The 25,713-nt window shown below is 43.4% G+C and overlaps 1 protein-coding gene and 1 non-coding gene across 2 annotated transcripts; both read left to right on the forward strand.

Moving 5' to 3' along the window:
• Window positions 1-1,908: 1,908 nt before the first annotated feature.
• Window positions 1,909-1,979, forward strand: trnag-gcc (transfer RNA glycine (anticodon GCC)). Its single transcript has one exon. It is a non-coding gene; the product is annotated as a tRNA-Gly (tRNA).
• A 632-nt stretch (window positions 1,980-2,611) lies between these two features.
• LOC108942405 (uncharacterized) lies at window positions 2,612-23,524 on the forward strand. Its single transcript, XM_018765761.2, has 17 exons — window positions 2,612-2,757; window positions 4,503-4,609; window positions 6,222-6,370; window positions 7,446-7,585; window positions 8,344-8,496; window positions 9,496-9,937; window positions 11,573-11,692; window positions 12,381-12,471; window positions 12,802-13,019; window positions 13,939-14,181; window positions 14,727-14,825; window positions 15,670-15,863; window positions 16,178-16,352; window positions 18,585-18,741; window positions 19,733-19,886; window positions 21,208-21,319; window positions 21,680-23,524. The coding sequence occupies exons 1-17, from the start codon at window positions 2,743-2,745 to the stop codon at window positions 21,871-21,873; spliced, it is 2,763 nt and encodes a 920-aa protein (XP_018621277.1). The 5' UTR covers window positions 2,612-2,742; the 3' UTR covers window positions 21,874-23,524.
• The last annotated feature ends 2,189 nt before the right edge of the window (window positions 23,525-25,713 follow it).

The following is a 25,713-nucleotide window of genomic DNA, read 5'->3' on the forward strand; positions in this document are numbered from 1 at the left end:
ACATGAGATAAAGAAACAAAGAAAACATTCGACAATCCATATGAATCATCTCCACTGGTCGAGAATCACAGCACAACAGAACAAAAGGAGTCAACCTTGAGGACCTCGAAGAAGAAGCAAATGGTTTTTTTTCCAGATGATCACAATGTTACTCAACATTTATGAATTTTACTGCAGTTTCTAAGGGTTTAGAAGATGTCCTGTGACACCTAAAATATTGAGAAAAAAATAAAGTAGAAAAATGTGTCTTATGCAAGTATTGCAAGATTTCAGCCACAAAAAAAAAAAAAAAAAAAGATGTCACCTTACAGAGACAATAAAAGCTAAAGATATTTAAGAAACCGACTCACTCAAAAAGGTTCAAACAACTTATTAGACAACTGCGATGTTCCTGAGGTGGGTTTCATAGAGGAGCCACTATATAACAAATTGGACATATAAATTCTTAACAGAAAGTGCAAGTATTCCAGGAGGCTTGTCCTGATGTAGTGCATTAATTTCTTTTATGACACGGTGCAGCAGAAGCAACCTGGCAGCTTCACAAGGTTGTGCTGTTACAGTATGAGTCGACATAGTTGTGGTGCAAACCGAATCAAGAGGTCCTGTTATTGTTTCAATAAACAGTAGACAGACAATGGACGTGTTATCTAAATGACTTTCAACACGGTGTCATTGAAGGTGTCAGACACTCCGGTTCTTGTGTATCAGAAGCAGCCGTACTACCGGGATGTTTGCAGACTACGTTGTGTCGAGTTTCCTGATAATGGTGTAATCAATGAAATGGTGAGGCCGAAAACACCTTGTCAACGTGAGAGGTCCAAGGACTTGGTACACCTAACACGTAGATCATGACTGCAAAAACAAGAGCTCAGTACAACCGTGTTGTGCAGTAAGGCATCTCTGAAGATATAAGTTATGCAGCCTTGACGTGGATGTGCTAGAGCAGCACAAGGCCAGGTTGCGTTACACTCCTATCAACAAATAAGATGAGGTTACAGTGGGCACATGATCACCGAAACTGGTGAAAAAAACGTTACCTGATCTGATAAATTTTCATTTTTGCTGTGACATGTTGACGGCTTGGACAGAGTTTGGCATCAAGAGGGTGATTCCATAGACCCATCCTGCCTAGAGTCAACAGAACAAATGGGTGGCGGAAGTATCATGATGTGGGGAAAGTTTTCTTGGCACAGCTTAGGTTTTTCAGCGCCAACTGAACACGAAAACCACAAAGTACCAAAACACTGTTGTTGTGTTCCACCACGGCCTGTATGGCCTTTCAGAACTTCCCGGAACTTCCAGCACACATCATCTCATGATGGTTCCACAAACATGGAAATGCCTTTACAGTACTGTACTCTAATAGTCTACGCACACAGCCAGCTCTGAAGGGAACAGAGGATCTTTGGGATGAGGTGGAACATGATGATGTTGAGGCAGTGAAATGTGCCACAAACAACTTAGGAGAAAATGTGTTCTTTGGGATCACAACCCTCATCCTGCTACCCACACTGTTTCTCAGAGGAAATATTAGAAGTCGATTCAAGGAAGAAAATGTCTGAAGTTTATGAATATCAAAGTTTATAAAAAAAAGCACAAGAAGCACCACAAAAAAAAAAAAAAAAAAACTGAGGAGACAAAAAAATGAAAAGTGGTTGCCCCGCGCGCGCGTCCGTGCGTTCCCCTGTATGTGTGCGTGCGGGTCCGTAGCAGCTCAGTTCGTGGTGAAGATGCACTGACCGAACGTTCATGTTCATTATTGTGAATTTGTTGACACTGCTAAGCTGAGTACAGAATATAGTTTCGGGAGTACAAGGCCTTGAAGAAATTTTTGTTATATATTCCCCCCCCGCCATGCAAAGACACAACACGGTACAGATTATTCATTTGTTCCTAACTAACTCCTATGCATTGGTGGTTCAGTGGTAGAATTCTCGCCTGCCACGCGGGAGGCCCGGGTTCGATTCCCGGCCAATGCATGTCTACTTTTCAAAAAAATAAAAATTTCCGCAATTTTGTGGAAAATCACAAAGTTTAATGAAATTAAGTTAAAGCAGACTTTAAGGTTTTGAATCACTAGCACTGTCTGCAGCTTACATATATTTTTAACACGGGCATAAAATACACCAATAGATACTCTGTGTGTGTGGCGTCTATGCAATGGACTGCACTCACGTCTAGGTCTTCCTCACTCACGCTTGAACGCTGTGCTTCCGGGACGGGATCCGGACCACCACCACCCTGACCTGGAAAAGCAGCACCTCATAGCGGGGGAGTTTTATTTTTAGTTCAATCGCGACATCTACAGTGAGTAACAGTGTCGGTTGTCGCGACTTGCGTTGTAATTACGCTGCTGCACGTGGAATATTTAAACCAGTGACACGCTAAAAAAAAATAAATAATTTAACATCCATGATGTTCTCTAACGTATCATTCAATATTTGTTGAGTGTTTGGACCCGGAAAAAAAAAAATAAATAAAAATAAAAATAAAAAACACGTCTCACAGTAAATAAAAGCAGCTCCTTTAAGAGGGCGTGTTTGGGGCGTTGATTGACAGGTGACACTGTGTGGGCGGTGCCTGCTAGCTGTCAGTCATTTCGTCACCGGCGGAGCACTCGGAGCTGCGCGAGGGATTATTCGTTAGGCCCTCCTCCCTCCGCGACGGGGCACCCAGTGAGCGCAAGTAAACACGGGAGCTCGAGCTGGTAGTGAGGACGCAAAAGACCCCAAAAGCGCAGCGATGGATCCCTCTTCGGTGAGCCGTGAGAAGTGTGTCCAGTGCGGGAAAAGTGTGTTGAAATAACAGTCGTGGGCGCAGAAGCGACGGACATGTTTAATAATAGCTTAGCGGAGATGCAGAGTAGTAGGCCGTCAGTGCCGCCCCGGTCACGGTGCGCTCTGTTTACGCGTCGTTGTTGTTTGTGTTTACTAGTCGTAACGGTGCGGCTCGACTCTAAGTTAGTCTAAGTGAGAGAGGACAACGTCAGCGTGTCCCTGCCGCGACCGTCGCTCCGTCATTCCCCGTGTCCTCGCGGCGAGATTGCGCGCGCCTCGCTCTGCTTCCTGCAGCACGCGCCAGCGAACGCTTGAGCGGCATACTGCGTATTTAAAGGCTCCCTGCTGCGTAAATCCGCGGACGCTGAATGACGGTTGCAGCTCGCGATGGAAAAGAAAACGGCCTTCGAAAGCGCGCGATCAATGATGAGCGGCGCACGGAGTTTCTACTTTCACTTTGTGTCCGCGCAGTCACGCGGTGCCGCCACTGTGTGACTGTAAATGAACGGACACTTTGTTTCCAAAAAAAAAAAAAAAAAAAATCATAGCTCGGGCACGCGCACTTTTATTATCCACTACAGCAACGGACGCGCACTTTCGCTATCAGCCCACGACTGCGCTAAAGCGCTACATTGTAGCGAGATCTCCGAGGGAAGCGCTGTTGTTGATACACTCATCTCTGACCTCACAATTCTTTGCGGAGTAACTTATGTCCACATCTCCCCTGCTTTTCCTCCTTGGCGGGGGGGTCTACTGTTGCTTTTTTAAAGCTGTCTGCCATGCAAATGGGAAAAAAAAAATAAATTATATATACACACATATATATATATATATATATATATATATATATACACACACACACACACACACAACAGCTTGCGTATGTAATTGATGTTGACTTTCACTGCTGTGGTTCGTTAAGTCTAGTCACTTTCCATTGGTTGAAGGTAATTTATAACTAAATCAAGGAGCACTCACTTTTTTTACTGTGCTAAATTTTTATGCCAGATGAGGGAACTAGTAGTATGACCTCTTGCAATTCTTCAGAACACCAGCAAAAATATACTTTTGATCTTTAATTGAAAGAAGGGAGTTTCTAGGTGGGACAAGTTTGGGTTAGGTTCAAATCTGACATGGGGGGGGGGGGGTTTGTATTTATTCATTTAGCTGATACTTTTCTCCAAAGCAACTTGCAATTATTTACCCGTTAATATAGCTGGGTAATTTCTACTGGAGTAACATATGGTTCGTACCTTGCTCAAGAGTACTACAGCTGGGGGTGGGATTCAAACCTGTAACTTTTGGATCTGAAGGCAGCAGCTTTAACCACTACACTGTGTGCTCTGGTTTCCAATAGTAAACCATTTCCACTCTCCATTACTGTGAAAACCATGAGTGGTGTATAATTATTAAAATGAAAAAATGTGACCATCTGTTTATTCAAGAGACTTTGACTGATAGGGGTGTTGTGGTGCAGCAGGTAGCACTGGTGCCTCATACTCCCGCACTGTGACTTTATGTCTACATGAAGTTAGCATGTCCTTTCCGTGTTCACGTGGGTGTCCTGCTGGTGCTCCTGTTTCCTCCCACAGTCCAAAAACATGTATCTTTAATGAATTTTGTTTATGAGCCTGTGTTCGTAGCCACTGCATGTTACATTTAATGGCCTCCAAACATGCCTAGTGTTTCACACTTGGTGATTGACATGATGTTTGCATGTTGCAGACCATTGGGGAGTTCTTCCACACACTCTGTGAGATGGGCTTCAGCGAAGCACAGATTCAGACAGCGATACAGGCAGGACACTTCTCTGTGCCAGAGGCCACAGAATGGTAAGTCCTTACCACCATGAAGAATCATCCTCATTGTTATGTCTTCATTGTGGTATAGCTTGAGAAAACGGGCACTGATAGTGTACCGCTAGGGTATTATTTACATTTATCTGACACTTTTCTCCAAAGTGATTTACAGTGTTAAGTTACTTAAAATTACAGTATTTACCCATTTATACAGGTTGGTAATTTTTTTTTTTTTTATATTTTTTACTGGTGCAATTTAGGGTAAGTACCTTACTTGAGGGTGCAGTGGCACAGTGGGTTGGACCAGGTCCTGCTCTCTGGTTGGTCTGGGGTTCAAGTCCTGCTTGGGGTGCCTTGTGATGGACTGGTTTCCCATCCTGGGTGTGTCCCCTCCATTCTTGCACCCTGTGTTGCCGGGTTAGGCTCTGGCCCACTTAGGACAAGCAGCTTTGGCCTGTGTGTGTGTGCCTTGCTCAAGGGTACTACAACTGGAGGTGGGAATCAAACCAGTGGGTTCAAAGGCTCTTGCCAGTACACTACCAGCTGTCCCCTCCTCTTATAATATATATCATAGCTTTTTTTTTTTTTTTAAATTTTTCAAAGAACTTTACAAATAATTTCACTGGAAGGCCACTGTGTGTTGGTTTTCACTCCATCCACTTTACTTGCTTAAATTAGTCTTGCAGTTCAGCATCTGTGAATATATACTATATATATGACTTGTGAAGAAAGCGATCGTTCACATACATACAGGGATTGACTGTCATTTTAGTTAAGTGCAGCGGTTGAAAGCAAAGAACGGCAAGCATTCTGGACAATTTAAGTGCTACACATCTTTTTAAAATCAGTATTTTTACTGCAAGGTTACATGTTTTAAAAGAAAAAAAAATAAATTTTAATTTCTCAGCAGATATCTTAAAGAAAGGCAAAGATGCTTTTGTATAACTATTTAGATGTAAGTTTTAAGCCTGCATCAGTTTAAAAAAAAAAAAAAAAACTCTAACATAGATAAAATGACCTTATCTTGGAGACCTTAATGTGTGTCGCCAAAATGACTTTGACGTTTCACATTAAAAACACCTGTCTGTACACTGAATACAGTTGGGACTGGAAGTCTGTTGGTAACTTGATTTGTTCGTAACTCCAAAGTCACTTTCACTAGTAAGCCGCAGGCAGTTAAAAATTAATAATATATGCTCCTCCAGTTATTAATGGTTTAGATTCTTTAAAAAAAAAAAGCTATAATCAAACTACACTAACACTTTCAGATGTTCATTATTAACCGTCAAATGTACATTAGTTTTGAGCAAATTTGAACTTAATTTATCATCTCCACTGCCAGTAAAAGCTTAGTAAAACAGATGTGGCTCTGTTTAGGGGTAAGGTTCTGAAAAAGTCTTGGATACAACTATATTACATAGAGATACTGTCATACTTTTAATTTTTACATTTCTTAGCTGTATTAAGTCATCACAATGCGATAAAAAGTAAATAAACTGGCAAATGTTTCTATGTTCCAAAATTCGTAACTCGAGTGTTTGTAACTCGAATAACTAGCGTGTGGAGATCCTTTTATTTTTCTCTGAGATTGAATAGCAAATATGTGTGACTTCAGAACCCAGTTTAAACCCCAATTTATTTTCAGGCTTCTTCAAGGGGGGAGTCCTCGGCACAAACTAGTCAAGCATTCCCCACAAGCTGGAGAGACCGCGTTCTCTGCTTTCAACCCTCCGAAACACCAGGAGACACCCAGCAGCATGCAAGTGCAGCCAGACCACGAAGACTCTGGAAAAGGTAAGAATTTGTGGAAACAGCTTCATAAACTCAGAAATTTATTGTTTTACTTTGGGGGGAAAAAAAGAAAAATGATCCTTAAAATTTGGGAAAACATCCATGCACCTCCCACGCTTCTGTCCCATTGAATTTTTCACCTAGTAGTTGAGACCTGAACTGAGGCACATAAATTCATCTTAATTATTTCCTTAAAGTAGGGGGTACGGTGGCGCAGTGGGTTGGACCGCAGTCCTGCTCTCCCGTGGGTCTGGGGTTCGAGTCCCGCTTGGGGTGCCTTGCGATGGACTGGCGTCCCGTCCTGGGTGTGTCCCCTCCCCCTCTGGCCTTACGCCCTGTGTTACCGGGTAGGCTCCGGTTCCCCGTGACCCCGTATGGGACAAGCGGTTCTGAAAATGTGTGTATGTATGTGTGTGTGTATATTTCCTTAAAGTGTAAATGGTAAACCTGCAAGGGCATATTTTCATACAAATACGCTTTAGTTGCCAACTTTTTTTTTTAAGCAGCTGGCATGGCAATTTTCCATGTAAAAGAATTGCTTCCCACATGGAAAGTAATTTTAAAAAAAGTGATTAAACTTTTCCCCCCCTCATCTAAAGGGATACACTGAAGACTTAATTTGTCTTGCAAAGGGAATTAAAAAGATCCTAACCCTTAAACTGAAAAGACCGATCTGACACTAGGAGGCGATTTGTTCCGTCTAGAAATTTAGTGTTTCGATCAGATGTTTAAAGCCTTTGTTGTGGAGAGCAAGAAAAGTCTTGTTTCCTTGCTCCACTTTAGCTCACAATTAAAAACAGAATTTAAAGAGCATGTGACCTCACCAGGTTTTTCAAGTTGAAATTAGAGCTGATTGAAACGTCTTCCGAAAATGGACTGGACTCTATTCACAATTATTTGCCTTGGACTGAAGGTTGGTTAGTTATTTGTGAAGCCATATACCCCCGCTTTTTTTTTTTTTTTTTTTTTTTTTTTTTTTTTTGGGTGCCTCAATCGGTTTGTTAATTCTGTTCATTTAATTATTTTCCAGCTTTTGCGATGTGTGTTTGAAGGCGCTGCTCTTCCCTCCTCTCCCCAGGTGTCCCATCGCTTTCCACTCCTGCGGCAGACCCCCTTCCCCTGGGGTCTCGCATCAAGCAGGACAGGAGCAACTTTGAGGAGCAGCAGAGACAGCGCGTGGCGCAGGAGGCGCGGGCCGAGAAGAGACAGAAGAAGCAGGTGGCCTCTCCTTTCTCTTTAAGCTACGTTAAAAGTCCGCATGTTTTTGGTCCAGGTGACAAACCCATTTGATTTCAAGTTCTCGTCTCTACTGCCAAGATTACTATTCAAATCCGACCTTACAGCGCTGCTTGAAAGTTCATGAACCCATGTCCTTTCGTTTTACCACCAAATGGTTATTTAATGAGAATCGGTGTTTCTCATGTGACAATGTGTGTAATGACCAATTCCATGTTACTTTAGAGGAAATCATGTGTGTAGTAGAAACACGCAAGTAGCGCAGGTGTAAAAATAAGGGAAGCCCAAGTTGTATTGGTTTAACCAACTAGCTAAGTAGAATCGGGTGTAAATCATTGTATTTTACTCATTTTATACATTGTTTTTCTATTAAATATTGAAATAAATGAGCATCTCAACAGGGTTCACACACTTTCAAGCAGCTCGGTATATAAGGAACATCATTGCCCTGGAATTAATCAGCGTTCTGCTGATGGCAACTGGGTCTAATACTTCTAGGTGTGAGGTGACTGTAGTCAGGTAGCGCAGTGATTAGAGCTGCAGCCTTCAGATCTGAAGGTTGCAGGTTCGATTCACACGTACCATCATAGAGCCCCTGAGCAAGGTGCTTACGTAAATGGGTCTGGTAAGAATTACTCACTTGTATAACGTGAGTAGCGCATCACTTTAGAGGAAAGTTTCAGCTGAATGAATGCAAAGAAATGTCTTGGTGTCATGTGGCGGCTCTCTGCCCCCCCCAGGAGCGGGAGCTGGTACTGAAACGAATCGCGGAGGATCGGCGGAGCCTTCAGGAGAAGTCTCAGGCGAGCAGTCAGAGCTCCGGCTCATCTTCCACAGCGCAGAGACTCGGGGGCAGGGTGCAGACCAGCGTGGATAACCACTGCATCCTCATGGTAACCCTGGTTAAGACTTCTTTACCTACCTGCGTGCAATGGGAGTGACTACAGTAAATGTATGTAGAGGTGGGTAATCAAAACCAGTAAAAGTATTATGGCTAAAACAAGCTGCTATAAAAACTCATCCAAAAAACTAAAATTGAAAAAGTGTCGGTTTGTTGTTGTTCTTCAAATTGTGCTTTTCAGTGTTCTGAACCACTGGCAATATTGGCAGCATTAATATAACATTCTACTCCTTTAAGTAACTTTTTTTTCTGCCAATTAAATCTCATAAATAGAATTAAATCTTATTTTCTAAAATCGCTGAACTATATACTTATGGAAGCGACTAACCCTGGTAAGAAAAGGACAATTTATACTCTTCACACTAACTCGTATAAAATTCAACTTTTACAATGTGGGAAAAACCTCCAAAAAATTATTTTTTCCACAAAGTTCTTCCATGAATTCCCCCCTGTCCGTCCGGACATGGTTGTTAATAAGGTGCGATAAAACTCAATATTAAACTGTGGCCTTATTATGCAGAGCTTTAGAGGATAGATGGAGAAGGTGGCAAACACTGATGAGATGCTGCTTTTAGTTTGATAAAAGCAACTTGGTTATTTTCAAAGTGGGAAAAATTTAAAGATCAAATGCAAAAAAAAAAAAAAAAAATTCTAAAGTAACAAGACTAGTGAGATGCGACACTGTAAAAGTATATTTAATTCTTTACCAACGTGCTTGAGTATTAGTAAAAGTATCGTTGCAAAGAATTAGTCTAAAAAGTACGATTTCCCCCGAAGTTTAAGCACAAACAGCATAGTAAATGTAATACGGTATTACCCGCCTCCAAATGCATGATTTGCGAAAAACAGCCCAGCGACTCAGTCCTACAGCTACATGTGGTTGTATTTTAATTTAATGCAAGTCCATCCAACCAGTTTACTGTAGAGAACGTGAAACTTTACCGTGTTCTGTATCTCTCCTTTCCCTTCTCCTTTTGGGCGGATGGGGCAGATCCGGCTGCCCTCTGGGGAGTCCATGCGAGAGCGCTTTCCGGCGGATGCCCCGCTACAAAGCGTGATGGAACATATCTCGGGGCGCCACCCGTCCCTGTCCTCCTTCGCCCTTCTCCAGGGATTTCCCCGCAAGCGCTTCAGCGAGGCAGACCTTTCCTGTTCACTGCGTTCATTGGGCCTTACCCCCAACGCTGCCCTCTGCATCCAGACGACACCCCCCGAAACGTCCCCGGAATTGCCCAACCCGGAGGGTCGTCTCCAGTGGGGTAGGGATGCAGCACCATCCCCCAACGGGTTGCCCCTTCCGGAAGGTGACCCGGTGGAGGAGGAGCCATCACTGCCTCCTCCTCCTCTTCCCCGCCAGCTGTGGGAGGAGGCTGTGGCTAATGCTGGTATTCCTGGAGTGGACCCTCCCTTCTCTGGACCTTCTCATAACTGGGGTAAATGACAGTGATTTTTCTAGGAATCGCATTTCTGTGACATTTCACAGTGACTTTTGTTATCAAGGTCGGTTGAAATAGAGATTTGCAGCAAAGTTTCAGGACTTTTTAAAGAAGGGGTTTCTGCAAAAGATGAACAGCTTTAATGGTCTTACATTAATTAATTTAGCGGACGCTTTTCTCCAAAGCGATTTCCACTGAACTCTATGTAGTGTTATCAGCCCACACACCTTATTCACCGTGGTGACTTACACTGCTAGACACACTACTTACACTGGATCACTCATCCATACACCAGTGGAACACACACACACACTCTCTGTCACTCACACACTATGGGCAAACCTGAACAGCATGTCTTTGGACTGTGGGAGGAAACCAGAGCACTCGGAGGAAACCCATGCAGACATGGGGAGAACATGCAAACTCCACACAGACTGAGCAGGGATCAAACCCACGCAGCACTACTTGCTGTGCCACCTGCATTGACTAGCATTATCGCCATATAAAACGAACATTATCGCTACAACATTTTATGGGATTTTTTTGGTTGATACTAAACTTAGTTCTGCTTCTTAAGTCAGACAGAAACTTTCTTTGAAATATTCCTTATAGTGTTGTTGAAAAATGGCAGCAAACCCTCACATTGAGTTTACCATGCTTAAAACTGTATAATTCCCCACCTTATAATTATGTGGAAATGAGGTACATACTCTTTTTTCACGCTGTTGTTCAATATATTTGATATAGTGAGGACTAAAGGATTATTTAGAGGGGTAATTTTACTGGAGCAATTTAGGGTAAGTACCTTGCTCAAGGGTTCTACAGCTGAAGGTGGGATTCGAACCTGCGACTTTTGGGTCCAGGAAGCAGCTCAAGCCACTACACTACCAGCTGACTCCCTATTAGTTGATCTAGAAATACCCCCCTGTGTACAGAAGTAGAAACTGACAATTTGGGTTAGTGTTAACATAGAATGTTAAGGGCAAAGGATGTTTGATTTCAGAAATGTACCCATCTGAGAATATTGTTTGCTCCTTAATTGTTCCGGTATTCCACTGACATTTCACAAGTTCCCGTACTCCTAGAAAAAATAAGAATTGATGCCTGGTCAGAATTAAATCAAAATTCCATCCGAGCACCGTGTGTCCGTTATAGTAAGATCAGGGATGACTTCGTCTTTTCGTACTGCCCGGTGTGTTTAATTTCTGAATGTGAATATATCCAGCTGTGTAAATAGATATCTTTTCATTTTAGATATTTAGATTTTTGGCCCATTTGAAATAAAACTGTCTACACTGATGTATCATTGTATAATTTAACAAAAAAATAATACTTGTCACTTCATAGGAAAACAGAACGAGATAAGAGCCAGAAATAAGGTAACTGTTCAGGATAAAGACATAGCACAGACATTGTCAGTAAAGGAAAACATCAGTTTTTCTAAATGGTTACCATTGATTTCTCCTTGGACTGAAACATTAGCTATGGAATGCATTCGAGCGAGGACAGCTCTTGTCTTTCAGTGGGAAGAGCCCTTGTTCGCTTTTGCTTTGTTGGAGTCTCTGGCGATACTATAATAAACCCATTATAAAACTTTTGACTAATGCCAGTTACCGCTTTTCTTGCCAACAGGACGGGGGCAAAAACTAGTTGCAGGTGGTGAAGAGCAGGGTTCCAGCTCCAGTGAGGAGGAGGAGGACGAGGACGAGCCAGCAGAGCAAGAAAATGTGGACCCACCTTTCATCATTCCTGGTATTTGACTTCATCCTTTGTCCTTTCTTTCTTTTTAAACTCTTGCATATACTGTGTTTTCACCATACAATCCATACTCCATTCCTAGAAGATGACATTGTAACTGTAGTGTTAGGGGATGGACTTACACACACAGTCTAAAACCGCTTGTCCCCTACGGGGTCATGGGGAGCCGGAGCCTAACCTGGTAACACAGGGCGCAAGGCCGGAGGGGGAGGGGACACACCCAGGACGGGACGCCAGTCCATCTCAAGGCACCCCAAGCAGGACTCGAACCCCAGACCTGCTGGAGAGCAGGACCCGGTCCAACCCACTGTGCCACCGCGCCCCTTTGTAGGATGGACTTGAATAACATTATTAGTCACATTTTTTTGTTCTGATTTATCTGTTAAATGTAAAGAAGATTACCTTCCTGGATCCTCAGAGTTAACACAAAGATAGATATCGGGACAGCAAAATTTCAAAAAGGTCCATTGTGCTACTAATTTAGTTTTCATACAAAACTTTGCCTGAAAAAAAACATGGACTTTTGAACACATTGCTTTTGTGTCATTCTTTAAAAAAAAAAAAGAATTATAAAACTAAAAACTGCTGCATTTCTTGCCTTACCTCTAACTGTACAAATGTCCTTTTTTGAGCCCGATGATGATGACAACACGAAGGGTGATATTCAATTATCCCCCAACAGGTCTACCTCGGCTGCCCTTTTTTCCCGAAAACCGAGCCCGTGGGGTAGCGGAGGGTCGGCACCACTGGCCAGACCAAGGCAACAGACTTGGGTTAGTGTACAAAAAAAAAAAAAAAAAGTCCTTTCAAGCCCATGCTGGAGCTCATGTACTAATGTGGCTCCTCCTCCTGCAGCTACTTAACACTAGGATGTTAGCATTTGGCTACGTGTTCCACATGCTGATCCCACAACTGTTTGAGCTCCACAGGGTTTGTACAAGATGCTTTCTTTAAAAGATCGATCCTGGATCCCTCCGTGGAAGGTGTGTTTTACAAATACTGCTGAAATGGTGCAGGTTCCAGTAGGCTTAACATTGGGAGCACTGCAATGGGGTCTTGGGTCATAGCATAACATGTTGCTGACACCTGTGTGATTCTGTTAGTGAAGGACCCCTGGGGGATGAAGGAGATCCCCAGGGTAGAAGACTGGTTCCAAGGGCAGCCGGTCAAGCTGCGGTTGATCGCCTCCAGAGAGCTGCTCTCCAGGAGGAGTCACTGGCCACCGCAGGCCACCCATCCCCACCCAAAAGACCCTTTAAGATGCCAACTGTGCCCTCGCTCTGCACAATGGCCACCCGTGCTACTGTCGCCTTGATGACAGGTCAGAGATCATCACCACATTACTGTCACATTTACCACAGAAAGTTGATGCAGCTTTCTTTTTTACCCACTTTGCGGTTTAAATAAAATGATCAGTGGTTAGCTCTCATGGAACTATGTCCCAGCCCAGATTAAATGACTTGTATGAACTTTTTTTTGCCCAGAAGTTCTCTTTTTCTGTTCCTTGTGTAAAATGCGTTCAAAAGTTCACCAGGTCAGCCCCTATGCACTCAACCTCCACTTAGCGAACATCAACGATCAATGTAGTGGAAATATACGTTTTAAGATACGAAATACCAAATGACAGTTCTCCGATTTACTGGGCACAGTGTCACGAAGTACATTGCAGCTAGTGATGATGAACACATAACTAAATCAAAAGTCCAGGGCAGATCGCCTCATCATGAAGATCAAGACGATCCAAACCCAGCCGAATACAATTCCAGCTCATTTTGGCCTTTGATGATCTCCTTTGACATTTAATGCAAACGTGACTCCTTTCCTTCTACCTCTCACCACCTCACCCAGTGAGTCCCCCCCCCCCAACTGTTCTTTTATGGTTAAAAGGTAAAAACATTTTTTATATTAAATTCTGTTTATGATCATCAAGTGGGCTTCTTGAAATAAGAAGGTCCACACCTTGAACCCCCTTCCTGCTGTAGTATTCTTACCCTTCCTAAGATACTTAGCCTGAATTGTTCTCAGAAATAGCATCAACTTAATGGAGATTCACCCAACAGACACCTTTCACGGAATGAGCTGTGTCCATTGAGTGGATGTTGAGTGTATTACCAATTACATTTTCACACAACTTCCAGGCGCACGTGTTCATAATCCAATCAGGGTCATTGTGGTCACTTGTAGGTCCAAGGGTCAGTTGAATTGTGCTGCCTGACTCTTACGCTCCTCATGTCTCGCAGCACCCAGCATGCAGTACAGCAGCAGTCTTGCGTGTCTGACTCCGGAGCTGGTCGAGCTCCTGCTCAACCACATGTCTCGCGAAAGGCTGCTGCGGCCCCGCACCCTCGAGCTCTTCTTCGGCTGTCCCTTGCAGAAGTTTGTCCTCAACAGCTACCCGTATTCCACCAATGAAATGCTGCGGCAGCTGAGGGCCTTTCCAGCCCTGAAGAACCTCAGCCTGGTCAACTCACCTCTCATCACAGGTGCCTTATGTCTGTTGGTCCTCAAGTTGATATGGGCTTCTCCTCATCTGCTGCCTAAATGGGGGGTTTTGGTTAAGGAACACTGAAAGTAACAGGTTATAGACAAGGAGAACGTTGCTGTATTTAATTATGCATCGATTTAGTAAACTTTTACTGTGTAACAGGTAAATTGGGTTCCTTTTGATAAATGCATCTTTTAGAAAAAACTAGAAAGGACCTTGTATATAAGCAATGTGTTTAATAATGTGCCATTTAAAAGGCATAAAGATTATGTAAATTATAATAAATTATGTAAATCATTATGAACATCCCAAATTTGGATATCCTTTGGTCACTTTTGTTTTGGTCATTTGAGTCTTACAGCGAGTCGGTGTTATAGTAAGATTAAAGTTTAAAAGTCGGGCTACGATTTTGCGTGAAACTTTCCCATGAAATGAACGGAACCAAAGTCATGTACAATTTTGAATACGATGTTTAAAAGTATAACGTGCGTTACATCAGTGCGAGTCAGTTGAAGGTGCGGTCAACTGTTTCTCTTCTTTCAGATTCTGGCCTCTCTGTGCTCAGCAGCCTGCAGAAGCTCCAGCACCTGAACCTGGCCTCCTGTACCATGCTCACAGACTCCTGCCTACAGCACATTAAAGGTACAGAATAGCACCTTACCTGCAATGTAATGTACCTGGGTACGTTTCCAGCAACCCTTGAAAACAAGCAGCATAGGTCAGTTGTACAGATGCCCCTTGCTTACAATGGTTTGACTTACGATAGCGATACGTGTTCGGTAGAATCCGTACCTCGAATTTTGAATTTGTCCATTCCCGCATTTGCGATGATACTCCATCCCAACGGGAGTGAGCTGCAGCATCCGCTCAGCCACGCTCGGGATCATGCCAACGAGCGTAAACAAGCGATACTTTGTTGAAAGCATTTTTTTTTAATTTAGCGTTTTTGCATCCCATCATGTGTACTGACCGCCCATGTGTCTCCTGTTTAAATTTGCCCAGCTGTAGGCTATGGTAAGTGTTCTGAGCACATTTAAGGTAGGATAGCCCAGGTCTGTGATGCAAGTGTGGTACTGTATTCTTTTTCCACTGATGATGGGTTTACTGGAGCATCTCTACTCAGATATATAGGTTATTTTACATAAAATTGCTAATCCATCCTAATTGTGTAGTCTTGGTAACTGTATACTGAAATATTGATGAAAAGTAAATTGTACTTGTTCTAACTCCTACTCTGAACTTTTTTGATAAATTGCTATAGAGGGTCTTAAGGGCAATATATACTACTGCCAGAACACAGAGACCCTCTGGAAAGAATTTGTTTCATATTTCTTTACCATTAAACCATTATATGACTTGCAGTGTGAGGCCAGTCAAAAGACTTCTGTATTAATTTACCAGTGAAGTGCATCACCTTGACTTGAGCAGGGGGCACGTATGATGGACGTGTATAAGGTAACCCACTTACTTTGACCCCTGTCGCCAGGTTTGAAGGTGCTTTCCTCCTTGTCCTTGGACCAGACCAAAGTGAGTGACGTGGGCATGGTGCTGTACCTGCAGTTGGCACCCTCGTCGCTCGTCCAGCTCAGCCTAAACCAGACATCTGTGACGGAGGCGACTCTTGAGGCGCTGCCCAGCTTCGTGCCACAGCTGCGACTGCTCAGCGTGAAACACACCAAGGTGCACCTGCCCCCCCCCCATGTCACCTGAAGCACAGTATTTTTTTTTCCCCCCCATCTCACTTCGATTGTGGGAGAGTTAATATTGAGTGGATGGTGGTGGCAGGAAAATGTGGGTTTGATCCCTGATCTGTGTGTGTGTGTGTGTGTGTGTGTGTGTGTGTGTGTGTGTGTGTGTGTGTGTGTGTGTGTGTGTGTGTGGCTACTCTGCAATGGACTGGGGTCCCCTCTAAGGTGATCCCCCTCAGCCTCCAGCTCAGTTTGAGTGACCCGCCTTCTCTAACTTTCTACCCCCCCCCCCCATGCAACCCCCAGGTGAGCGATGTGTCAGCAGTGGCAAGGCTGAGTTGCCTGCAGACGCTATACCTGGATGGGACAACCGTGACAGAGAAGTCCTTGGAGTGTCTGGCAACCCACCCCACACTGTGTGCCCTTGGTTTGGGTGGCATCGCCGTTACTGATGGCAACCAAGCGCTTCAGATTATCTCAGGTGATTTGCCTCACGTAGGCTTTCTGCCACACCTCAAGAGTTTTCCTGTAACTGAGAAGGTGGGTCCTGCAGGTGAAAACCCCAGCTAGTTTAACATGCAGGACCAAGGAAGGCCATTTCCTTAATGTGATCCTTAAACGTTAAAGATTAACCAGCGGACCATTCACAACGGAAGGTGACCAAACAACCTACATCAAGCAGATTGGATTTGAGGCTTTCATCTGAAATTCTAAATCAAGTGCTGCAGACCTTGAAGACGAGGCCTTCAGGGTGTGCAGCTTCGTTTCTCTTACAAGGAACTCGCTTGCATTTTGAGGAAAGATTTTTCCCCCTAACGTAGCATTTCTCCGAAGACTTCAGTCTTTCGCCATAATCCTGAGCTATTTGGCCACTTTGTGAGGATTTTATGGACATAGAAGCCACTAGCAGGATGTCTATTTCATCACACACAGAACAAGTGAGGGGGAAAGGTGCAAGCAGAAAATGCTCAAACATAAGATGATCTCTTGACACTCACTAAAGCTTGGGTTACCATGGTAGAAAGTTAAAGATGCTGGTCTGCACAACAAATTTAATCCAGAAGAGAGACATTGGGACCTTACGAATAAGCATCCCATTCAGATTTTGATTAGAGACATGGTCATCCACTGGATCTCCTACAACATTGACTATGACTTTAGATTAGGAAACAGAAGTTAATGCATTGGCTACCAGACATGTAACTGACTAACCAAAGCATCCTAATGCAGTTATAGTGGTGGGATTTTGTTCTACTGCAGGTTAGGCTACTAGTACCAGGTCCAAAAGTCAGTGAAGTCACAAGTGCTGCTCAGTACTCTATATGGTAGAGTACCTTCCACCATGAGCCGTATGGCTTCTTTTGGGTATTGAAAGGGGCTGTCTTATCAACATGATGAGTCCATCTGTCTGGGTATATTCATTCGAGACACACAGGACAAGATGTTGATGTGTATATTACAACGACTGTACACAAGGACCCAGTCCAAACATGAAGCCACAGAGAAAAAACATCCGCCATTGTCATCATACATCTCCATGACTCACGACCAGGCAACTTGATTTCCTCTCCCAGCCACCACGTCAACCACAGGCTGCCAACACGAATATTTCATTGAGGTTGTAAAGTGGACGTCTCCCTTCTTCGGAGCTTCGTTGAATTAGGCCCACAACACCTCTGGAAGGCACAACCAATAATGCAGTCTGGCATCCCAGACCCACTCTCCTCTACACACATTAGATTCCCTTTACCCTCAACAAATGCAAGCAAAAAAAAAAAAAAAAAACCCCACAAACTCAACTGCCCAAATTAACAATACCACACCTTCATATATACCTGCAAATGCACAAACTTAAACCATCCCCAATAACCCCATACACACCAATAAAAGCACCACTCCACAAACTTAAAACCAACCCAGTCAACAAGACCACACCATCTTCCTTACCACCAGCTGCCTCCCATTAACCACCTGCCATTAATTTTACCAAGCCCTACACACCTCCTTCCTACCTGTAACCCCAACTACCCTGTTCTCTTCTCAACCATAACCCCTGACTTGTCTTCTCAGACAGATCCTTCACCGCCACCCTTAAGGACCAGCCTCTAACACCAAATTCCCCCAACAACTACATAGCTGATTAAGCCACAGAGCCCCTGACACCTACCTCTGCTGGTCTCATTTTCACATATTTATTAGATACTTTTCTCCAGAGCAACTTACAGTGAACTCTATGTAGTGTTATCAGGCCACACACCTTATTCACCATGGTGACTTACACTGCTAGATACACTATTTACACTGGGTTACTCATCCATACATTAGTGGAACACACTGCCTCTGTCACTCACACACTATGGGGGAACCTGAACAGCATGTCTTTGGACTGTGGGAGGAAACCAGAGCACCCAGAGGAAACCCACACAGACACGGGGAGAACACGCAAACTCAACACAGACTGAGTGGGAACCATACAAGCAGTGAAACTAACAATCTCTTCTACAGCAAAAGGAAAGCATTACATTCACAATAGTATGTAAAAAAAAAAAAAAAAAAACATCTATAAGGGCAGTTCCTTTTCTTTGGAACCTGCCTCCTTTTGTTGAAATGTCAAAATGTTATCATTCACAATAGGCTTTCTACCTGAATTTGCTCTATGTTTGCATGGGTTTTCTTTGTGTGTGACGCTGCCTCTTTGTGCCCGTGCCCTCAGGCCTCAGGCTCACCCACCTGACCCTACCAGGACGGCACTCGGTCACAGATAGTGGGCTGGCCTTCCTGTCGAGGCTATTGCTGCTGTCAGAGCTCGACCTGACAGACTACACCCAAGTCACAGACAAGGGCATAGCCCACCTTGGCAAAATGATCAGGTGCCTATCTTCCACTAGTATTTTATCTAGAATCCTTCGAACCACAGCCAAGAGTAACCTACATAAATGCAAGTGGACCAATTTGGTTTCTACTTGTAATGAATTTCATTGGTTAGTAACCTTTTGAGGTATACAATTACAGGTGGTCCCCGACTTACGATGGGGTTACGTTCCGCAAAACCCATCGTAAGTCGGAAATATCTCACTCGCACACACCGTCTGAAACGGTTTATCCCAAGTGGGGTCGCGGCGAGCCGGAGCCTAACTCGGTAACAGAAGGCGCAAGGCTGGAGGGGGAGGGGACACGCCCAGGACGGGATGCCAGTCCGTCGCAAGGCACCCCAAGCAGGACTCGAACGCCACACACACCAGAGAGCGGGACCCGACCAAACCCGCTACGCCCTCCCCAAGTTAAAAATTCCCTAAATTGAAAATGCATGCAATACACCTAATACACACCTCCGCGTGACAGACTGGGAGATGCGGATCACTGCCGTTGTCCAGCATCACGAGACAATATCGCACCAGATATCGCTCGCCCAGGAAGAAAATCAAAATTCAAAATATGGTTTCCGCCAAATGTCTATCGCTGTCGCAAAAATCTTAAGTCGGGGACCACCTGTACATTGATTCATTTAGGTGATGCTTTTCTCCAAAGCAACTTAGTGTTTACTTACAATTATATACCCATTTATACAGTGGGGTAATTTTATTGGAGCAGTGTTTAGGATAAGTACTTTACTCAAGGGTACTACAGCTGGACATGGGGATCAAACCTGCAACTCTTAGATCCAACAGCAGTATCTCTAACCACTGTACTACCAGCTGTCCCAATAATAAACCTGCAAAGCAAAACAATAAAGTAAATAAAATAGTCGTACACAAATCATGGCAAGAGGTCCGCAACGAGTCATTAAGCGTAGAAATTCACATCACTTTGACACACGTGACTGTGGCTTTCGAGATGCCGACATTTGCTTCTGCTCCGCAGGCTGAAGAAACTTTCTCTCAGTAACACACTTGTGACTGATGAGGGGCTCCCAGCCCTCCGCAGCTTGCAGGAGCTTCTGGAGCTGTGTCTGGACCGCACCGGTGTCACTAGCCGAGGCGTCGCTGCCTGCGTCATCTGTCTGCCACACCTGCAGGTACCGACACAGCCCGCTGAGCTCACTTTCCACTAAAACCCATGGGTTGTCAACCACAAAGCACTCTGCAACGAGTAAAATTTTTATAAAACAGATAAATAAAAAACATGCTTTTGAGGGGTGAATAAATAATTGAGGAAAGATGTTTATATCCAAAAAAAGTTTGTCATTTAACCGAGGAGCCACTGTCCAGCTTGGTGTGGGGTTTTTTTTTTTTTTTTTTTTTTTTACTTTGGAACACCTTGACCGTAATATGTATAAAAAATGCATTTCCAGGCTATTTCCAGAGAAGTGAAAAATTCTGATTACGGCAATTGACCAAAGGCAATTCATAAGTTATACCGGGATTGTCCAGGTTCTCGGGAAAACATTGTAAGATTGGTTAGTTATTCATTTTCATCATTGGTGTGTTATTTACAGTATTTAGGCGGACCAAAATCCCCAGCCACTTATCACGTGGGCCAGACAAATATTTGGCCCGCGGGGTCATACGTTTGACACCCAGGGTCCATCCCTTTCAGTTAACTTTAACTTGCAGCTGCTGTTCCTCTTGTTCCTTCTCTGGAATTTACCATAGTGATTTTTGACTCTGGGCCCATTGTAGCATTGAGCCGGAATGAGCGTAGCTTTTGAACCTTTCAAAACTCGCACCCGAACGTGCCGATCCTCACGTTATTTTCGTGACTGACATGTAGACGTTTCACATGTCACGAGTGCACGTCGTTCCTGAGAATCCGCTTGCAGTGTTACCGTATTTTACCCCGAAACATGCAGTCCCTCCCGTTAAAACACATAAAATCTAATTAAACTATTCTCAAAATAAACTATTTTATTTTATAATTTTCAAGCGGAGGAAGAAGATGAGGAGATTTTATAATTTTCAGCATAATTTATTTTAATCCCTTCCCCCCCCCCCCCCCTTACCATTTACATTAGTTATTTCCTTAGTTTTTTCTCTTGTTCCTGTGTGGTTCGATGGTGCAGTGGGTAGTATTGATGATTTCTAAATTATACAAGGGAAGCTCTTTGATTTTATATTTATTACAACAATAATACAATTACAGTATTTCTATTTATTTATTTACTTACTTTGTAGAAGCTGCTGGCAGTGGCTGCCCTATATTTTGTCCACCCACTGTAAATAATTAATGTTAGCATTACAGTCAGTCCTATATGTTGAGTGGCGCAAAAAAGAATGTACAGTGGTTCAGCAGGGTCAAGTTATCTCTTGTGAAGATGGAGGCATGTCGCGTGAAAAAACATTTTAACATGCTCGCAGAGAGTTCTTACCATGTTTACAAGGTATGTGTATGTCCTTCAGGTCCTAGGCCTGGCAAGCACCCGGGTGGGAGACAACGTGATCCGGCGAGGCCTGCTGCATTGCCCCCAGCTGCTGAAGCTGAACCTGAGTCGAACCCGCATCACAGATCATGGTGAGTAAATCTCTGATAATGCCGAAACGTCGCTACGCACAGCATCTCCTTTGCGGCACCTCTAGAAAGGATCCTTAGGTTCTCATCGTTCCAGCACAAGTTTGAGTATTTTGATGTCACGGTGTAAGCGTGTCACCGGTTACTTTATACGCTTAAATAACCTTTATGTTAGAAGTAAAGCAGAAATATGTGGTGCTTCTTCATCCATCTTTTTGGTAGATTTCATGTAACAGGACTTTTTCCACCCTTGGTGATCCGAACCAAATGTCAGAACCATCTGAGGAATCGTGATGATCATGACATAGAACCAAGGGCGTTGAAACCACAGCAGTAAGTGGTGTTTTTGCTTTCTTCTGTCAGGTCTGAAGTTTCTGCGTCAGATGCACCTGAACCAGGTGAATCTGGACGGGACGGGCGTGACCCTCTCAGGCATCACCAACTACGTATCCTCCTGCCCTCACGTCATCAGTATTCGTGCCAGCCAAACACGGGCCATCCCTCCTGAGCAGGTCTCAGATGATGACAGCGCTGACGCCGATGACCCAAGACAATGAGCCCAGGTGCCCGTGGATCTCCAAAGAGTCACTGCAGATGGCATGAGCTGGGAGGTGTTGCTGCCAGCATGCTTCACATTGCAGCTGCATTATGCAAAATTATCCGGCAATGCATGCTGGGCAGTATCGAAAATCTGCAAAGACTTTTTTCCTCCTCCTCTCTATTCCTTGCATCATTACAGAGAACACAAAGCCAGACATTTTTAATTCCAGTATGACCCTCATACTATGCATGCGTCCCTTTCATTCTTTTATTCTTTCATTCAGGACAGTAAATTACAGTTACGCTGGTTACGAAATATGCGAACTAACAAATGCTTACATCTGTCAAAGCTTTAAAGGCCCACAGGTCTCGGAAGAGCAAATACGGTATTGAACCTATAAAATTTTCAGACATCTAAACAACCCCATTTTTTTTTTAAGTTTAGTTCACCACTCAGATATATTGCACTACTTGAAATTATTAAAATGCTGACGAGGGTTTGCCCAAATGAGGAATTGGGGAGAGACAGAAATATTTCATGAACGTTTATTACCATGCTTCATCTGTTCGCCCCTCCAAAACAAGTCATATCTTAAAATTAAAATGAGGATATTCAGTTTCTGGTATGCTTCAGTTGCTGGTTTTACAGATTCTCTGAGATGTTCCTGTTTGCACTTTGGGAGAGGTGAGAATAGATCAGTGTATAAACACCTACTTCACCTTTGTGAGAATGGATTTTGACCGTCTCTTTGGTTTGGCGCCTTCGCTGCAGTGTTTTTCATCCCCACTGGACTACCTGCTTCTTTCTTCCTCGTGAGATAGGAGTTATACTCATATTACTACACGTGGCACAGGGTAGTGAAATGATACCAAGAAAAATGGTGATATATATGAAAAGGGGGAACATGAAGTAGTGATATTTCTATGCAGACTCCATTGTTGTGGTGTTCAGTCCAAAGTTCTTTGTAATGGTCTCTTTCATTTTATAAAGCCTGTATAGCACATGTTTTGGGACGGGTTTTCTCCCCGACAGTTCATCTGGCTCATCTACATGAAAAACTCCTCCGAAATGGCCATGAATAATGGTACCATGTCGTTTAAAAATGATCACTGCTGCGCAAGTCCTCATTGCATAGTTTTACAGCACTAGTCAAAATTTGGCATCAGATGACTCGGATGTAAAGAATACTTTTTTTTAGATGTATACTGCAATGTTTAAAAAACCGCTGTATAAAGTTAATACCGAATTAATAAATATTGCATTTTGAAGAGGAAACTATATATTTACGTGTATTTTATCTCTGAAGGACTTGTTTCATTCCTTTAATCCAAAGAAATGGAACTGGTCTTGGATTTCCCTATGAAGAGAGGGTGTTCATCGGAGGCATGGTGGCTCAGTGGGTAGAACTGTGATTTCTGGGCATGGGTTCGTTGCCCTGTGATGGACTGGTGTCCCATCCAGAGTGCACCCTCTTTCTCTGGGATAGATTCGGGACCACAGCGACCCAACATGGACAAGCAGTTATTGACAATGGATGGATTTACTAATCAGTTACACTACATTAATTAGAGAATTTTCTCCAATTCAATGTACAATAATTATTTTTTACGTATCTAAAGTAAGTATTTAAGTACTTTGTCCAAGGTGACATACAGTGCTTGATACACTGCTTCAAACTCCCTACAGTCATTCACCCATTTAAATATATAGAAAAAACGTAACGGGTGCCTGGTAATACAATTCTGTTTCCTAAATATGTTGCAAAAAATGAGCAGCCCACACATTTGAGGCTAAGAATCTTGTTGCATGAACAAAGCAAAGTCATTGCTCACTGAGAACTGTTCAACGTGTTGTGTGGCATCCGTATAACTGGAAGCTCTTCCAGACTCTGATTCTGGATTTTAGTGCCGTTCCTAAGCGGTTGGCTGAAATTCTGAGGCACAAGGTCACAGAGGACCAGTTGCTGAATCTTTTTTTTTCTTGCCTTTGCTCTTCGCTTCTTGCTTCCCAATGCTGAAGGCAGGATATAAAAGATTTCAGAACTTGGTATAGAAGACATGCAGGGCTTGTCCACTGTAAACGTTGTAAAAGTGGAGCTGCCCCTTGCAGAAACACGGCGAGTCGCTCAAGTCCTTCTCTTTGGACCATGTAAGTCTCATCGGCGTGAAGGGTCACCAGGGCACCGCCATCCAGCTGCAGTCCCCATGAGAGCCTGTCCTCACCAAATGGACGCATGGTACCCTGCTGCACCCACCCCTGTTCCATCACACCCACAGACCAGCACACAGCATCCTTTACCTCCAATTCCCAGTAGTGGCGGCCTTCCCTGAAGCTCTGCGATGCCAGGATGTTGGCAAATGCTTCCTCTCGTTTCTCCTCAGGGGCTCCGGGGGGTCCTCATCGAAGGAATATATTGGACTTGGGTTTGTCATCAGAGGTTCTCAGGTTTACATGGGCTGTCTTCTCATCAAATGTTAAGTTCTCTGCAACTGCAAAGTAGGGAGAACGTAGATAATAGATAGAATATACATCGAAATTCCACATCGTATACTAACCCAGTTATGTTTTGCTTTTGAATTTATACAAAATTGCTGTAACTGTACATTGAAATGAAACGCATTTACTATTGTATAACATCCATGTAAGAAGAGGTTTTAAGGAAAGCGACAAAATGTATCTCACGTACATTCCCACGGGCGAGGAAGTAGTTACTTGTTCCTTTCGATGATTGTCGCCACGAGATTCTCCAGTGCCATCAGTCTTCCGTCATCCAAATTAATTTTCTGCTGAAATGTCCTCAAGAAATTGTCTATAGTTTCAATACCGGGATGGGCTGGGACAAAAGTCAGAGGAAGCTGAACTTGTAAGAGGCAGTAATGTGTGGATGGACAAATTAGTAGCAGCCTTGCACTCACATTTATTCATTTAGCTGATACTTTTCTTCAAAACAACTTACAATGTTAAAGTCACAGTTATTGCAGGCTTACAATTGTGTACCCATTTATAGAGCTGGGTAATTTTACTAGAGCAATTTGGGGTAAGTACCTTGCTCAAGGGTACTACAGCTGGAAGTGGGATTCAGAGCTGCAATTTTTTGGTATAAAGGCTCTAACCACTACATTACCCTACTTATACTGTACTTTAGCAACAGAGACACAATAGGCTGCCTTTTTTCATAATGAAATTCATTAAGAAATTAAAATCAATTAAGAAATTCTCATATATATCATGTTAATTTTATCATTTCACAGATGAATTGTTCATTACTGAATTTAATCAATGTGATGTGCAATTTTGGCATCAGTGCATTTTTCAAGAAATTACATCAAGGACTAAATTCTTAAAGAACAAACAAAATGACAAAAACAACACAAGAATACAAACTGACAACCAAAACTGTCCAAGGTAAGAAAATCTCACACACACACACACTTTCAGAACCGCTTGTCCCATACGGGGTCGCAGGGAACCGGAGCCTACCCGGTAACACAGGGCATAGGGCCGGAGGGGGAGGGGACACACCCAGGATGGGACGCCAGTCCGTCGCAGGGCACCCCAAGCGGGACTCGAACCCCGGACCCACCGGAGAGCAGGACTGTGGTCCAACCCACCGCGCCACCCGGTAAGAAAATCATTAAATAAAAACTTAAGCTTGACATGTACCTGCTATTAGGGATTTAATTTCCAGTGGAATGGAAGAAAATGAAAAGAATATGCTGAGACTATTGCAATCACAGTTTGAGAGTGAAAACCTTTCTTCTGTAAGTTCATTTATGTCTGTGTTCTTTTCGGCATTAAAACCTCACTATTAGTAATAATAGCAAGTGTGTACAAATAAAAAAACTTAAGTTCTGCT

Source organism: Scleropages formosus, chromosome 5 (assembly GCF_900964775.1).
Source record: "Scleropages formosus chromosome 5, fSclFor1.1, whole genome shotgun sequence".
NCBI classification, from domain to species: domain Eukaryota; kingdom Metazoa; phylum Chordata; class Actinopteri; order Osteoglossiformes; family Osteoglossidae; genus Scleropages; species Scleropages formosus.

Excerpts from the sequence above, each read along its gene's own strand:
- LOC108942405 (XM_018765761.2), top strand. Across the intron at positions 12,472-12,801 it reads GACCAAGGCAACAGACTTGG|TGAAGGACCCCTGGGGGATG; the intron begins GTTAGTGTACAA and ends TGATTCTGTTAG. Across the intron at positions 15,864-16,177 it reads TCAGCGTGAAACACACCAAG|GTGAGCGATGTGTCAGCAGT; the intron begins GTGCACCTGCCC and ends TGCAACCCCCAG.